The sequence below is a fragment of the Carassius auratus genome, chromosome 31, assembly GCF_003368295.1.
Source record: "Carassius auratus strain Wakin chromosome 31, ASM336829v1, whole genome shotgun sequence".
Lineage (NCBI taxonomy): Eukaryota > Metazoa > Chordata > Actinopteri > Cypriniformes > Cyprinidae > Carassius > Carassius auratus.
Window position 1 is genome coordinate 7,726,842 of NC_039273.1, and position 17,652 is coordinate 7,744,493.

Genomic DNA, 17,652 nt, shown 5'->3' on the forward strand with positions numbered 1-17,652 from the left:
CAAGCTTTGCCTTTGAATTGAAATTAAATGTAAAACAAGCATCATTAATATTTTTTTTTATATATAAAACACACTACAATACTAGCAAAACTACAATAAGTAATAAGTTGTACTTTCTTTTCCTATTTATTTATTACTACATTAATAAAAACTTCAAAATAAACAAACAAAAAAATCTCTGCATAATTGTCATTATTCTGTAGAGAACTGCCGTTTGAGAGCTGACAAACAAAAAGGTTATTTTAACCTGAAGTTTAATTTTTTTTTTTTACATGAAATAATTCTAAGAATTTTCATTTCCAAAAATAGCACCCTTCAGGGATTCACCAGTATGAGACTTAGGTTAAACATTACATTTCATAGATCTTGATGTGTTGGCTTTTAACACAATTAAGCTTTACCTAAACTGCACATTACTTGTTGCAAATAGTTATGTGCTAAGACACTAGTTTGTTTTCTGAAATTATGAACCATAAAATGTTAAAAAGCATAAAATGTTTGTTTACAGGTGATATTTCCTTGTGTCAGTTCCTCAACTTTTCTTAATGATTGGAGTATTTAGAAACTCTTAATATTGACAGGTGTGTTGCTTCATTGCTGCTATAAAACAGAATTCTCCAGTCAGAGCTGGTGCATTAACTAAGATACAATATTTATAGTAATATCCTGCTTCAACATATTTCAATATTGACTGGTAAACGTTCACGTTTGCAGTTAAAATTGAACACACAAACTGAAGTATGATCAAAAGGACTGACGCTCAGATAACACACAATCCTGGATAAACGTTCAACCTACTTTATCATGCTCAGCATTTCCTGCTTGAACTGGAAAGGGTGGAGTGTTCAGGGTGTTTTTTCCCTTCTTTGTTCAAATGATGAACAGTGATTTTGTGTCAGTGTGTCTGCCTCCACCATTAGTGTGTCTTTGTGTGTACAGTATGTGTATGTGTCCGTACTTAACATTTGTCTACAGCAGGTTTGCTAACTGCTCACTTTAACCTGATGACTACAAACCTGGGTGAGTCAGACACTGCAGATCCTCTGTGTGCCAGTGAGATATCACCTCCCATTTTTTTTTTTTTTTTTTTGGACTGTGAATGAGGGTACCAGAATTACACATTCAGGTTATGACTGACTACACTTTCAGATTGCTTAGCCTACAGGTATGTGCAGTAATGTTAATCAAGGGTAAAAAAAAGCCCCTCATATTTAGGTAGTGAGTAAACAGGAGAAGAGAATTTTGTTATTTTTTTCAGCCTCTGTTAAGTAGTCATTGTATATCAAAAAAAGGAGCGTCCAGGAGATCGTAATATGTATTTTAGAAGAAATAAAGGTATAAAAAATTGGATGTATAAAGAAGAAACCATGCATGACGTGATCCAGTGTATTATGTACACTTTCCTTTTTTTTCTTGTTCATCAAAAGTTTGTGACATAGTGATTTGCTAAAATCTGGAAGAAATTAAAAAGAAACCACTTCTGAATCCCACTCATGCTGCAATAAAGATGCAAATAGGTAAATAATAAAATAAAGAAGCTCATCTCACAAAATTCCCATATAAATACACTTTTCAGTGCTCAATACCCAGGATATTACAAAAAAAAAATGTCATTTTAGAAATAAGATGGACAACTGTATACAATCTATAGCAAATAACATTACAGAAAAAAAAATTATCATTAAGCTAAAGTTAGTTATAAGTCTTAGGTTTGAAGTAGGTTGTTTAACTCTTTCATTGTACTCTTGGAAAACTGAATGTTCATTCTAATCCAGACTAAACTCAGGCTAAAGACGTTTGAGGAAGGAAGCACATTTCTGTAGAGTTGTTGGGGAAAGGTCATGGCCTTATTTAAGCCTATAGAAAAGGCTTCCTACTATAAATCGTACATGTAAAAATAACAGTTGCAGATTTTACTCCTGGATTATCCTTTTTGGTCACTTCACATGTAACTGAAGTTAATATCAACAAACTAATGATGCAAGACCTTTCCTCAGTGCTAGCTTCACTTTACTTAGCCATTTTTGCATTTACAAACAGACAGTGACATGAACTATATGGTTTTCACCTGTTACTTGACATAAGTATGAGATATTATACATGAAATGTTATTCTGTAGTCCTGATGCTGTTTTTCTGCATTCACTTCACTGATCTAATCTGAATGTCAAACTAAAAGCTTGTGTGATTGTGTGTGTACAGGTTTTTCTACACTATGGGGACTTGTGTGTGTGTCTTTTGGTGCATTAGGAAAGCTTTGTATTACTATTTTTTACAATTGTCACTAGGAACATGTTCCAAGAAAATCGAATGTTAGAACACAGAAGTTTCTCCATTCCTGCTCTTTGGATGTCTGTTGTTAAGGAATGTTATGCAGGATAAGAGATTTCCTGTAATGTTAACCTCTGAAGGCCATACTGCCCTGAAATAACTTTGACCAAAGTCCAGTTTCTGTTTAATATTTATTTTAAATATCTATTATATTCATATTGTGTGATAGATATAGAGAAAATATATTTTTCTCTCTCTCTCCCTTATATCATTGTGCTCTTGAATTACACGCTCTCTCTCTCTCTCTCTCTCTCTCTCTCTCTCTCTATATATATATCGATAAAAAAAAAGCTTCGCCTTGATTTAAAAACTGTTTTTATTTTGTGTCCTGACGCCCTTTCCTCAGGAAGTCAAGGCGAAGTCTCGTCCGTGAGTGCGTGTGCGCGCGCTCGTGCTCGTGCTGGTCGCTACCGATGTCCTGTACTGCTGTTATATCGCAAGTTAAGTAAGAGAAGTAGTCTGTATATAATCTCATGTTATAATCTTGTGTAATTACTGGATTACGACATCGTGTTCAAATGAATTTGGCCTGTCATCGCTTTACGTGTTTCAGATACTAGATGATCGACAATGAGCGCAGGTGAGCTTTTACCGTGGTAGTGTGGTAATGAAAACCAAGTACTGTAGCCTAACTTCATTTAGAAAACGAGAGTACGTGTCTGTGGGGAATTTAAATGTCTAAAAGTGTGTGAAATATTATTGAATTTAGAGTGGAATATGCGATTAAAACGGGTGGACAGTTTTTACTGTCACCTTATAAAATAAAGCAAAGCGTTTAAATCTGTAAAGATAATAAACACCTTATAATGTGTTTATACAATTGTGAGTTTAGAATTATGTGATATCCGATGTTTTTATTGTAAATTTCATTTTGTTTGTTTTTTATACGTTTTTTTGGAGTTATTCATCTGTAAATAGAAAATCTTAAACGCATAAACTTAAAAAAAAAAATTTATTCAGAATTTGATAGTAAATTTCTTGTTAAACAATTACAAAAGAATCGGTAAGAAACACTTTGAATAAAACATGTTGAAGTGTGATGACATAAGTAGTTTTTTCTTTTTCCAATAATCAAAGAAATAATTATTTCTTACAGTGCAGATGGAACTATTTTTTTATGCCCTCAGTTGTTACAATGTTTATTTACAATGCTACTCTCCAGCAAAATCAATTTTTTTAATTACTAATATTTTCTTATTGTGTTTTAGGAGCATGCCCTGGACACCAGATGACACTTCCAGGCTGAGCCTCTTTTAAAGAGGAAATGTAAACCATCTTTTCCTGAATAATTCTGATATTCAAGAACCCAAATCAAAAATTGCGTCCAAACCAAGAAAAGAACTCCAGTATCATCTCAGTAAAACATGTATTTCAGTATGCTTCACACTAACAAAAGCCTAAGGCCTCCAAACTCAAGAGAGCATATGACGGAAATGCGTAGAAATATAGTACTGGAACAGCAGGGGTCACGAGAGAGGAAGACAGAGAAAACAAAACATATGGAAAAGACAATGCAAGTAGAAGAGACCGAACCTGGTGTTATCGTGGAACAGGGAGATGAGTTAGGATGCGGGGATGAGTTAGCACAGGGAATTGATTTAGATTTTGTCGAGGGTTTAGAAGAAGGTGAGACATTTCAGACATTTAAGGCTGAGGAAGAGTCAATAGACCTTCTCTCTGATTCATGCAGTAAGAGAGATGTGGACGATAATATAGAGACAGAACAGATTGAAGTAGAGGACACTGGAACGATAGCATGGAGACTGACTAAAAATGGTGTATCAACATCACATAAAAGGTCTAATGATGTTCAGTTGGCTTCTAATGCAGTTTATGGATGCACTGCGTGCACAGACAGATTCCTGTATGATGAAATTTGCATAAATAAAACTTTCATTGAAGCATTTTTCCCAAATGGTACATTTCCAGGCAGAATGTTTTCCAGTGAAGAAGACATAGATGGGATGTTCCCTGATATCTGTGATGCTGGTGAGGCGTTAGCAGACAAAGATGGACTTTCCGAGTGTGACCTTTTTGAACAAACAGAACCTTTCCAAATAACAGAAACAGAGGAGAGCGCCAATGGAGATGTTATGATGCTTACTTTGGAGGAGGGATTGAACGGCTCTGATTTGTCTTCAACTTCCATTGAGGAAGAGGATGATGAAATACAGTTAGAAAAAGAGCAAATGGATGATAAAGGAAACCATTATTTATCAGATGACAGTGCATCTCAGGATCCTTCAGCTGCTATTGACTCTCCTGACTGTCCTTCATCAAAGAGTGAAGGTGAAACTCTCCTTGAGTCCGATCTGACTTCTTTTTCAAATTCTTCTTCTTCCTCTCAGCCATTTGGCTCTGAGATGGTCTCAGATGATGATGTAGCAGATGCAAATCACAACTACTGTAGCAAATATGTGGTTAAGCATGATGATGCCATACCTTCCACCTTAAATCTTGATGCCATCAACGCTCTTTCACTCATTCAGCAGCAACCTGAAAGCCAAGGCCGAAGTTTACAACAAAATCAAGAAGAAGAGAGTGTTGGGGAAGAACAAGAAGAAGGAGTTGCAAGTGACCACTTGAGTAGATCTGAGGGAAAAGAACTCACAGTAGATCATGTGTATGAAGAAACAGAGCCAAAAATCCAAGCTAAAGACTTCCTTCAGAACAGGAAGTACTTGATGACTCGCTCTATATCTGTGGAAACCCCCAGGAAGAGAGTTGACCTAATGAGTAGCCCTGAAACAGGAAATAGGCGGCTTATGCTACACCCAGGCTCCTTCTATACAGATCAGTGTTCAATCGGAGATAGTAGACCTGCACTGACAGGCTCATTAGGATGTCTTTCACAAGGCACCTCAAAATTAGTTAATGCCACACGAGTCGATATACCACCCCCTTTTGAACTTGCATCCATCACAAAACGACCAATCAGAAAAAGCTCTCCATCCCTCACGAACGAAGTCTCCGCTTCTTGCAAGAAGCCTGATTTTGGGTTCAAGCGATACCTTCTGCCATTACGATTCCTTAGGAAATCAGATCGTAAAAGTGTGATGGATAATCGCTCAATCTCCTCCAGGTCCTCGTCTGAGTCAAGTCCGCAAGGTTCATGCAAACGCTTGGACTTTATCAGGCATAACATTGGCAGCCCTGATTTGCAGAGCACTCTAGATTGCAATCCATCTACGTCACCTTCTTCCTTTGTCTTTCAAAAGAATAGACAAAAACAGGGACTAAACTTCACCCTTAATAATGATTTGGCTTCAAGCACCATTTCTATGGAACTAGGCTCCCTCTTTGAGCCCCATCCCCTTTCCAAACCTCGATCTTTTTCCTCTCCCAATACAGACTCTTCAGATTATGAGAATGTTGAAAATGCTGTGTCTCACTATGAGAATGTGCAAATTCGCCTCCTGAATCCAGTCATTCAGAGTCAACGAAATCAGAGTTCAACGAGTGATACTGATGGTTATGTGGATATGAGCAGTCTGCCAGGCTTCCAGGGCAGAAGTCAGCCATCTGAGCAAGAAACAGATAGGTACAATTGTTTATAAATTGATATATTGTTTAATTATATTTATATTATTAATATGAAGCTCAGAATTAGACAAAATCTAGTTTAGAGAAACTAGACACTATAACTTCATAAAAAGGTGGAATCATAAGCAGATGTGTTATTTAACATATCAAAATCCTGATGGGCAATTCTTAGGTAAATCTCAGACATATGAATGCATGATAGATCTATTTTATTAATCTAAAAATATGATGTTCAAACAAACTTAATTTTTTCAAGTGATTTTTAATTAAAAGGTGTTTTGACATTTTACAACCTGAACTTTAGAAAAATGCATTTACATAGACTAATGATATAATGCAAACGCAATCCTTGCATTACTTAGATGTGCATATTACTTAGATTAGCCCTTAAAAGCTCAACGTGTTACATTCCTGATAACTAAAAGTCTGTGTAGTTAATTTATTTATTTTTTGAATGTCTCATGATTGTACTTCCTCTGTTATTTAGCCTCTACACTTTCTGTTCTCCTAATGTGAGACAAGATGGAACAGTAGGTGTGTCTGTGGGTGTGGCTTGTACACAAGAGAAAAAGACCAAGGCATCTGACAAACTGGTAAGCTTATTATTAGTGTTTCTTTGTGTCTTGCAAAGATTTGTTTTAATTTATTATCAACTCAGTTGCCATTTTATTTCAGACTGTCAACTGTTCCAGGGCTTTCTATAGTGCCAAAGAGCTTCTGGATAGTGAGGCCCAGTAAGTCATGAAAACAACTGCTATCTATGTTCATCTATGAGCAGATTGGCAGAATTTTATTTCCTCATTGACTAAACAATTATTATATAGTGGGTTCAAATTCGTGTTTGAAAAATGACTGAATTGAATTTAATAGAAATAGCCTTTATTATTTAGTCCATGCTTTTTCCCCTTCATTTTAAGGCATGTTAAGACTTTACAACTTCTCTGTGAGGTGGGTTTATTTCTCATATTATTTCTCATTGACATTGTGTGTGACTGTGGATTTCAGTAGAAACATAGCGATGAAGTTATTTTTCCCTAACTTTCACACAATAGTCAGTTGAAGCAGATGAGAGGATAATGACAGTGTGGACAGAGCTACCTGATATTTATACTCTCCACCAAAGCATCCACACATTACTGGAGACTCGCCTTAAAGAATGGTAAGAGTCTCTCACCCACAAACATGCATTTGCTACCTTCAGTTGTTTGTCATCCACGAATAATGTCCACCTGTCATCATTTCATCTGTTTTCTCCATTTCACTCCACTCATCAGGGATCAGAATGAAAGCATTGCTGAAATCATCCTGGCAAAGAAGAACGAGTTTTCCATTTTCTCTTCTTACATCAGTCATTATGATGAAAAATTGAATTATCTGGAACACATACAAAGCACAGTAAGGGACTTATGATGTTTGTGTTTTCACTGATTGACAACTTTAACTGAACCAAATCTATTCTTATTATTAGGCATATCCATCAACCTGCCACTATCATTTATTACATGTGCAGTAACTGTTCTATGTGATTTGAGTGGTGTGTGTGTTTTGCATTGTTGGATTACAAGTCACGTGTGTTTTGTATTGTACGATAACATGTAAATGTGTTTTAGTTGTGTGTTCAGTTACTCAGATGGCATGTATTTAAATATGTATCTATGTTATACACATTACATAATGTAGCATGTGTTTTGTGTCTCAGCTACCAGATGCAGTGACCCTAAAAAAGCAGTTGCTGCAGGTCATTGTGCGTATCCTGCAGTACCGTATGCTGCTAACAGGTGAATTCTAAATACGTTTAAAAGAGTCATATGATGCTTTTTTAAAGATCATTATTTTGTGTATTTGGTGTAATAGAATGCGTTGACATGCTTTAGTTGTCCAAAAACAGATTATTTTTCAAAAATGGTACAACATTGTAGGTCCTCTATGCCCACCTCTATCAAAACATACTTACAGTAGCTGATTCACAAGCACCAGATTGTCATAGCAAAGTCAGAATGACCTCCTCTCCTAGGTTCACGAAACAGTTGTCCATAATGCGTTGCTATTCTGTTGTAAGTGATCTTAAAGATTCCTAAATGCACCTACTTTCGGAAGTCCAAATAAAATGCTTTTGCTTTCTCTTAGATACACACAGCATCTCCCCGACATGGCTGCTTCAACACTAACTGTGGTTACTGAAACCACACATTCTTTCTTTGCGTGAACATTTGGGCGACATTACGCAAATATTTCCACATAGTGATGTAGACATGTGGGGGTGTATTTTAAATGAGCTGTTTTGGGGGGGGGGGTGGCAGAGTCTTAACTTTGATAAAAAATTATCTCTTTCGATTTGAGACTTTAGTCTTTGCAAATTTACCGATCTTCTTTATGCACCAAGAGCTTGTATCACTCCAAAGAGAAAGGAAAAAATGAAATCGCAACATATGACCCCTTTAACTAATAAGTTGATATCCTTATTAATTGTAATACATTTTTATATATTTTTTTAAAATGTAGCCGTTTTTGTTAAAAGAAAATGTATCTTGAATTCTTATACCAAGACCTGTAGTATTGCTTAATATTGCTTTATTTTTTGTTGTGCTTTTTTCTAACAGATTACCTGAACAACCTCTCACCAGACTCCAGAGAGTTTGAAAAAACACAAGGTAAACTGCAGCATTACTCACAGATGAACTCAACTGAGCTGGATGATGACATAATTGAATTCAATGATGAACTGCCTTTCTATTTTATTGACACACTATTTTCCTATTTAATGCTGTTCAGTTGCTGTTACAATCTATATTGTTAAAAGAGCTACATAAATAAAGGTGACTTGACTTGACAGATAAAAGTATCGTAAAGCTTACACTTTTTTTCTTATATTGTTTTTATTTTTTCTCTGTCTCTTGGATTACAGAAGAGGAAGCCAAATTAGTTTTCATCAATTTAAGAAACTGATGTTTGATTCTTATCTTGACATGTTTGCAATTACAAACGAAACCTTTGGTCTTATCTCTCAGTGTGTATAATTGGTTTGCTTAGGCAACAGCATATCTCTGATCTTCTTGATAGTTTCACAAAAAGGCAAATGACCTTTGACCCCATCATGGATTTTCAGTCATCTTTTTAAACTAGCCTTTCTGCATCATTTATCTATGAGGATAATGTATTTATGAAGTGCTGCTGTAAGAGAGCATCTGTTTGTAAGAGAGCATGTTCTGGGAAGTTCTGCAGTGGGACTTAATATTAATTTATTTGAAACATTTTTCTAATGATTATGTAATTATAATATATGAATTTTTTAATAATGTTTTTGAGACGGTTTTTTTATGGAATATTTAATATATTCTATATTTATGTGTGAAAATGTACATGTATTAAATATTACGTCTGTCTTCCCCTCAGATGCTTTGGTTGTGGTCTCAGATATTGTGCATCATGTTAATGACAGCCTTAAGAATGGAGTGAGTATGTGTTTGTTGGCCTAATGTGCTTACAGACAGTCTATGCGTGTGGAACCAAGGCAGTATGTGTTAATGACACTGCTGTACCATGTATGGGAATTTTTGTATTCCTTTTCTCTCTCTGTCAGGCGGATCTCCTGCGTTTGGTCCATATTGAACACAGTGTTCTGGGTCTGACAGATCTCCTACAGCCTGGAAGAGTGAGGAATTCAATGGCTTACTGATCACATGCCCTTCACAACTTTCAGAATTTTTCTAAATTATTAGGGTTTTCAAAGCATTAATGATGAGTAAGGTTGTCTGTCTGTGTCTGTGCCCTAGGTGTTTGTGAAAGAGGGCACCTTGATGAAAGTCAGCAGAAAGTGCAAGCAGCCACGTCACCTTTTCTTGGTATGTGATTGTATTTTATTTACATACATTTTTCAATTTAATTATCAAACTTTTTAGTTGAGCAGGCAAGAGGCACAGTTGCTTTCTTTCTATATAGTCTCTAGTGTCTCTCCTTTGTGTTTGTGGGCTATTTTACTTGTTTTTAGAGTTTCCTGACAGGATGTTGGTCAGTGTGTGTTTATGTCTACATCTGCTATTGTTATTGCTGTGCTGTTCTCACCACAGAATAAGTCTGTGGGAACGGGGCAAAGCAGTGTGTTAAGATAACAGAACAGGTGGTGACAGGATGGACGTTAGATGGGCTGACAGAAATACAGTATACTGTAGACTTTTCAGCCAGACGGACAGTTGTGCGCTGAGACGGGCACGTGGCCCCAAGAGTGCTGAACTCAGATTTCCCTCATATTTTATTGCTTGAGTCTGTGGCATTTCTTATGCACCATTGATTAACATTTCAGAAGACAAAATATGCTGCCTTATCAGGCAGTGTCTGACAGTAGGAAGGCATGTCTGAATCCAGTGTTTGCACAACGTCCTGTCTACAAAGATTCATCTTGGTTGTGTTTAGCTGTATAGATTTATTCTTCACTGAATTTTTGTTGTTTGAACAAATAAACAAATACTGACTGAGCAACTGATGACTATTGATTCAATTTCACAGAGAAATAAGCATCTTAGTCAATTCATATTCTCTTTGTTAAATCACAGCTTTTGAGTTTGTTCTAAATCACTATGTTATCACACCTTCTTGAGACAACCTGCATTAATACAAACATTGCCTGTGGTCACTGACTGACAGAGTAGTGATGCAGAAAATAAACTTCTGGTCAAAACCAATGTGATTGCACCCCCTTGTGGTGAACATTTGTGGCGGTGACCCCCATATGTGTTCGCAAATATAAAACCTGCCAAAGTAATTAATTATGCTTGTATGTTGTCAATGTTATGTATTTCTTTAACTTTTTACATTTTCAGATGAATGACACAATGCTGTACACATATCCTCAGCAAGATGGCAAATACAGACTCATCAACAGATTACCTTTGGCAGGGATGGAGGTAAAGCTAACAGCATGGTCACTTCTACTGTTTATTCATTCACAATGGTTATTGGAAACTGTCTTTTCACTAATGCACCATATTTAGTGTTCAAGACACTCGTTTAAAGTAATGTGGTTATTTTGAACTAAAACTATCAAAAAACAGTTTTAACGAATTAAAAATCAAATATAAATATGAGGTATAAAACTAATTAGAAATGTTTGAGAAAAAGTGTAAACTAAATCTGGCAACTAAATGAAATAAAACAAGTTTATGTTGAAGTATTAAACATTTCTACAATAAAATAAAAATAAATTAAAACTAATAAAAACATGATTAATGACTAAAGTTACTAAAACTTAAACTGTAATTAAAAATGAAAACTGAAAATATAAAAATAAAAGCTTATCCATAATATTGGGAAATATAATAATAGTATATAAGTAATTCTTAAATAACACAAATATGCACGTAAAGCATTATTTATTTAGTACCTTTTGAAACAGTGTTTATAAAGTGTTTTATAGAACACACATAAATGTCATATAAATAGTAAAAACTAAAGTTAACAGTATAAGAAAATAAAATGCATACAACAAAATGATAAAAAGAACTAAAATAATGAGAAAGGAAAAATGTATAATTCAATATGAGTAAAATAACAAGAAAATAAAATATGGCAGATCATTCTCATCTTATTCTAGTTTGCATATATTATTTTATTTGTCTATTTCTCATTTTTTAATTCTTCTTTAATTTTCGCCTCTCCTCTTGTAAGTGCAAATTCTTTTGAGCTCATTTCATTATCTGAACCCTAGATGATGTGAATTATAATTACTAAATCTTTTTCACTTTTTTTGTCTTTCAGGTCAGCAAGCCACCTATAGAGAATGGTCAGACTGCACTGAAGATAGACGTTAAAGATATAAGCATCACTTTGTCTGCCAAGCAAGTGACATACACAAACTCAAACACTCACTCATACATATGTAGTGTATTTGTGCAGTTTGACTGATGCATGTGTTCCTGTGTGCAGCTCGTGCATCGAACGAGATGGCTGGTTTGTTACACTGAATCGGACATTAGTGAATCTTGGCCCCATATCAGGAGACCCAGTGGACTGTTTTGGGGTGAGGAAACTTTAAATACAGTGTGATAAAATGTCAACATCTGAAAGAGTTGACATTTTGTTTCCTGTTCTGAAATTATACATTTGTGTACTTGTGTTTTAGTTAGTGGACGGTCCAGAGATATGTCTGGGCGAGAACGCTCCTCCTCTTCTGTCTGTTTCCCAGGTGACAGTTTGCATGAACTGTCACTCACATTTCAGTCTTACAAACAGACGCCATCACTGCCATGCCTGCGGCAAGGTACAAACACACTTAAGGGAATATTTCACCTAAAAGTTTAAATTTGCTGAAAATTTACTCACTCTTAGGCTATCCATATTGTATATAAATTTGTCTTCGTCAGAACAGATTTGGGGAAATGCTGTATTACATCATTTGCTCACAGGTGAATCCTGTTCAGTGAATGTCGCTTCCTCCAGTAAAAAAAAAGTCCATAACCTCTTGTCCTCTCGTCAAAATCCGACTGCTTTCTCTTGTAAATGGTGCTTGATCTGTGCATATTTCTATTCTGATCTGGGTTCCTACGGGGTTTGGAAAACTATGGAATTTGATGGAAGTAATTTCCAGGTCTGGATAAGTATGGAAAAAAGAAAGCAGAGTATGGAAAAAATATTTGCATTTGCAGACTTTTTCACCTATTTTTTTAATTTAAGAATTTAATTAAAATAAGTTTATCATACAAGAAGTGGCACCCGTTTAGTGATTCTTTAGTGATTGTCAAACACGACTACTGCAATTGGTTCAAGGTGCATGTTTTCGTTTTGCATTTTGGGTTTCTTCTCACAACATTCTTAGCACCATATTAAGGTTAAATTGGACATTAGGCCTTGATATTAGAGGTACTACTATAAGGAAAGCTCAATTTTGAGCAAGTAGATCTATTGTCCATCCATGCTCTTGCTTTATTTATAGCAAGATGGCAGTGATGCACAAAGGAAATGGGTTATATAAAACTAGAAATTGTGTAAGCATGCAAAAGAATTACCAGTTATATGTGAATAGTTTCTCGAGGACACAAAAAGATTCTTGTGTGCATGAAAAGATAAAATGAAAAAAAAGTAACATTGGCGGCATATTTGTCGATACCAATATATCTGTAACAGGCTAATAACGGCCGATAATATCGGCAAAACAATATATCGGTGGAGCTCTACAAAAATCTACTGAGAGTAGGGACCTATGATTTCGTGGAATATCACTTGTCAGATTTTGAATGAATTAATCAAAAGTAGGTAATTACACTTAAATCAAATCGTGATATGGACTAGTAGCTGTAAATATTAAGCCAGAAAAGTTGATTTAAATATGGATCCTGCATGGATCCTGCATGTTCTGCGTGTCTCTGTTAAGGAATAATCACACAACATTTCTTCTGATTTAATTTTAATAGTAAACCCCCTCTTTTTACCAAAACATAGAGTTAGCTTAATTTTCAATAATTAAAAGGTAAATTAAATTAATGTTTTATGTCTTAATTTGATAACCAGAAAAAAATTTAAATACACAACATAATTTCTGAGAAAAAAAAAAACATTTCATCAGGCTATAAAAAAAATAAAAATTGAATAAATTAAGTTGTTTTATGCATTTAAATAATTAGACAGGCTAAAACACAAAATTAGGTAACAATAAAATAAAGAAAAAAATTAAAAAAATAATAGGGCCCTAAACATGTATTTTTTGTTAAACTTTTAATAAATTGATGTGAAAATTTAGAAGTTTTATGAGATTTTAATGAACATGCTTTTTGATTAATAAAATTTAATTTTTATCAAAAATACAGAGTTTAGATGGATTTCATAGGGCCCTATGAGAGGTCTGGAAATTTGAGAATTTGAAATGGAAAATGTGTAGGAACCCTGTCTGATTCAGACAGGATGGCTTTTTCACAGGAGAAAGCAATAATATGGAGTCAAAAGTTTAACCTCTTAAAGTTAAAAACTTCCTAATGGTGGATTTGTTTATTACATGCACACAACATAACATTAAAGGATGGACTGGAGTCATACGGATTACTTGTAGATTATTATGATGTTTTTATAAATTCTCATTCTGATGGCACCCATTTACTGCAGATAATCCATTGGTGAGCAAATGATGAAATGTTACATTGCTCCAAATCTGTTCAGATGAAGAAATAAAACATACACATATTATACCTGGATGACCTGAGGGCGAATACAATACTGCAAATTTTCATTTCGCATAGAGAACCACTCATAAGCTATATTTATTCAGATTTTCTCATCATATTTTACTTACAGGTTGTTTGCAGAGATTGTTGCAGGAACAAATCCCCCCTCAAATACATGAAGAACAGACGTGCCAAAGTGTGTGATCATTGTTACAGTGAGCTTCGTAAGCATGGTACAACCACAATGTCTTTCATTCATTCAAAGTAATTCTGTTAATTAAACATACTTATGCTTGACTCTCCTCATAATTGTGCGTACATTTGTTGAAAAGATGCTGCCACACTAACAGAGAGCTGCAGTCGACCTCTCTCTTCTGTCTTCCAAAACATTCATCCATCAAGTCTATGGAAGAGCCGCAAAGGCCAACTGTCGTTCAACCAGGTATCCCATAACCTCTTGATAGTATCTTTGGACTAAATATTACTCCAGTATATCATGTTTCACTCCTATATCACTCTGAAATGTTGTTAATAACACTCTTTTTTTGTCTACTGTAGAAATATCATCATTATGTTGTTCTCAGTAGTAATTTATCTTGTATTAAGTCAAGAGCTAAAAGGTCATAAAAGTGTCTGATAAAGTTTTGCTATTAAAAGAGTCTTATTTTAAGACCATTAAGATTTTTGGCATGGCATTGTTTTCAAATAATTACATCCCTTTCCAATTTTTATTCTTTGAATGTTTTATTTTTCCTTTGAATTTGGGGTGAAACATCACGTGTTGCATAGGAAACAGTGTCCGAGGGGGTGATGAGTGGAACGCTGCAGAGGTGCAGGAACAGCAAGAGAAGTTGGAGAAGCCTGTGGTTCCTCCTAAAAGATAAAGTTCTCTACACATACCCACAGCCTGAGGTAATGCACAGTGTCACGTTTTTGCTCACATTAACTTGGAACATGCAGCTCCTAATCTTTCCCTATGTCGTCTTCTTTTATATAAGGAGAGGGTTGCATGCGAGACCCTCCCTCTGATGGGTTTCTCTGTAAGGTCAGAGGTTGAAGGGGAGAGCAGCATGTTTCAGCTGTACAACAACAGCACTCTCTTCTATACTTTCAGAGCCCAGGACAGTCACGTTGCACAAAGGTTAAAACACATATTACATCCACACAATACATTAAATTGACATTTATAATGTGCACATACAGTATTGGGTTTAGTAAAGTTTTTTTAAAAGAAATTATTACTTTTATTCAGCAAGGATTCGTTAAATTTATCTGACAGTAAAGATGATTACATTGTTACAGAAGATTTCAAATACATACTGTTCTTTTGAACTTGCTATTTATCTAAACGACCTGAAAAAATGTAATAGCATTTCAAAAATATTAAGCAGCACAAATGTTGATAATAATAAGAAATGTTTCTTGAGCATCAAATCAATACATTAACATGATTTCTGAAGGATCATGTGACATTCAAGACTGGAGTAATGACTGATTGAAATCCAGCTTTGAAATCACAAGAATAGATTATATTTTAAAATACATTGAAGAAAATGTGAAATGTAAAGTTATAATAATTCACAATACTACTGTTTTACTTCATTTTGATCAAATAAATACAGCTTTTTAAAAACATTAGATAAATATATACTAAATATATGTTCTGCTATTACATAATATGACCATTCTGTTCTGTTCTAGGTGGGTCAATGCCATGGAAGAGGCTACAGTCCTGTAGCATCAGCTGTCCTGCTTTTGTCTTCTCATATGAGCAATTAAATCTGTTATTGATCATTCAAGAGCAAAGCATTTTCACATCACATTCAAAAATCACTACTCTGTGTTACTGGGAGTGTAATCAACCATCCCTACGCTAATGTGACGCAACAGGCATATTTTTGGAATACCAAGGGAACAAAATGCTCACACTCAGACATTTATTTTGTGCCAAATACTTCTTCTAAAGACACACTTTTAAAGGCACACTGTAGCAAGCACTTCCAGCGTGAGATGTTGCTTTACTTAACCATTATACAATGCGATAATATATTATGCAATACCCCAGAGCACTAAAATATATTAGTAATATATATATATATATATATATATATATATGTATACTGCTGTCAGTCATTTGGACAGTGACTTCTACAAACTAATTTTAGATTGAGGATTTAGCAACTGAGCTGGTATTCTCGTTGCACTTGATGATGTAATGTTAAATTTACTTATCTTTTGTCCAAAATGCCAATCTGTTCACTTGCCATGTTATATTTACAATACGAGGGCTTAATGCATATTAAAGATGAAAGTGTAAGAAGTTTGTCAGAAGGATTAATTGTCACTATATTATTGGGGTAAACTTCAATTGATTGTAGTGTCATTGTGTTCATTTTGGGTTTTCAAACCTCATTAGTGCCTCAACTTCCTTTTTCATCCTCCATTGTGTGTTGCTTCTCTAATGTGGTTATGCATATGATACCTGCAGAGTTGACCACTGTTGAAATAACACCATAACAATATGGTAGTCAGAGCTTTGTATAATGGTTCCCTATAAGGTTAATTTCAATTCAGTTCTACGCTATGTGTATTTCATGAGGCAAATGCAGTTTAGGATTAGATAGAGAAACTTTAGGATAAACCAAGTTTATAATTATCTCTGTAACTCTTCTGAACCCCTAAGTGCTGTTTAAGTTTTATTTTCATTGACAGCCAGGTTGAGTCCACTGAGAGTGAATTTTAGAAATGCGATTCAGTAATTAAGTATCTTCAACTCGGTAATTAAAGAGTGTATTACAGATTGAGACTGTGTGTGAGAGGGAATTGAAGAAAAGGGGAGGGCTGGCATTGCCCTGCTTCCTCATCCCCAGGAGACAATGTGACCCAGAACAGAGTGAGAGAGCACGGATAAGAGTTTGTTTTCTGGAGTACCTGAAAGTTACGGACACCTTGTCCCAAATAAGAGACATATTCATCATTATAACTCCCTTTATCCCTTTCTCTTCATTTGCTTTACATCATCCATTCTACCTCCCCATTTTTCTCTTCATATATACATATCTATATATATTTGTGTGTGTGTGTCTGAATAAATATGATCCAAATTAACCAGGTTTATGTAGAAAAAATGCTAGGCTGTAATCAAGTTCATTACTGAGCTGACGATATGCAGTATAGGCCTACACCCACATGGATCTTCTATCAAGTTATTAATAATCTTTCTTGTTAGATAACATACATTTGCATATTGAGAAACTCAGAAAAAGAGTATTAAAAAAAATGACTGTAGCAACATTGTAAGTTTTGCACCGGCTTTAACTATCAATCCATCATATAAGCTGGCAAGGTTTTTGATTACATGGCATATATGAGATGGCTGGACACTGGGAAGTGTGCAGATGCTATCTAAGTTGCTTATTTTGTAGTTTATTTATTAAAGAGGAAGAATTGTTCTCTTGCGGGGGTGTACGTACTTGATGCCACTGTACACTTCACTTCTCTGCGGGCTTGTGTTTTATATACATATTATATACATAAAATACATATTTAATTACTTTTGAGTATTTTGTATTTTGCTGGACAAAAAAAAAGTCTAATGTTATGTGTAATTAAACACTTTGAGAAACAGTATT

General features: G+C 34.9%; 1 protein-coding gene across 3 annotated transcripts; it reads left to right on the forward strand.

The window, feature by feature from the left end:
- The first annotated feature begins 891 nt into the window (after positions 1 to 891).
- Positions 892 to 17,271, forward strand: LOC113050384 (FYVE, RhoGEF and PH domain-containing protein 5-like). 3 transcript variants are annotated; one of them, XM_026213303.1, is made up of 22 exons: positions 2,676 to 2,910; positions 3,539 to 3,596; positions 4,260 to 5,871; positions 6,361 to 6,466; positions 6,549 to 6,607; positions 6,791 to 6,821; positions 6,926 to 7,032; positions 7,148 to 7,268; positions 7,573 to 7,651; positions 8,474 to 8,524; positions 9,267 to 9,325; positions 9,454 to 9,525; positions 9,647 to 9,715; positions 10,691 to 10,774; positions 11,625 to 11,704; positions 11,793 to 11,886; positions 11,989 to 12,126; positions 14,151 to 14,253; positions 14,353 to 14,462; positions 14,810 to 14,932; positions 15,019 to 15,161; positions 15,722 to 17,271. In XM_026213303.1, exons 3-22 carry the CDS (start codon positions 4,265 to 4,267, stop codon positions 15,756 to 15,758), a joined length of 3,273 nt encoding a protein of 1,090 aa, XP_026069088.1. In that variant the 5' UTR covers positions 2,676 to 2,910; positions 3,539 to 3,596; positions 4,260 to 4,264; the 3' UTR covers positions 15,759 to 17,271. The 3 variants fall into 3 exon arrangements, with proteins under 3 accessions (XP_026069087.1, XP_026069088.1, XP_026069086.1); XM_026213302.1 differs by lacking the exon at positions 2,676 to 2,910 and adding an exon at positions 892 to 1,020 and having other exon boundaries at positions 3,539 to 5,871; XM_026213301.1 differs by having other exon boundaries at positions 3,539 to 5,871.
- The last annotated feature ends 381 nt before the right edge of the window (positions 17,272 to 17,652 follow it).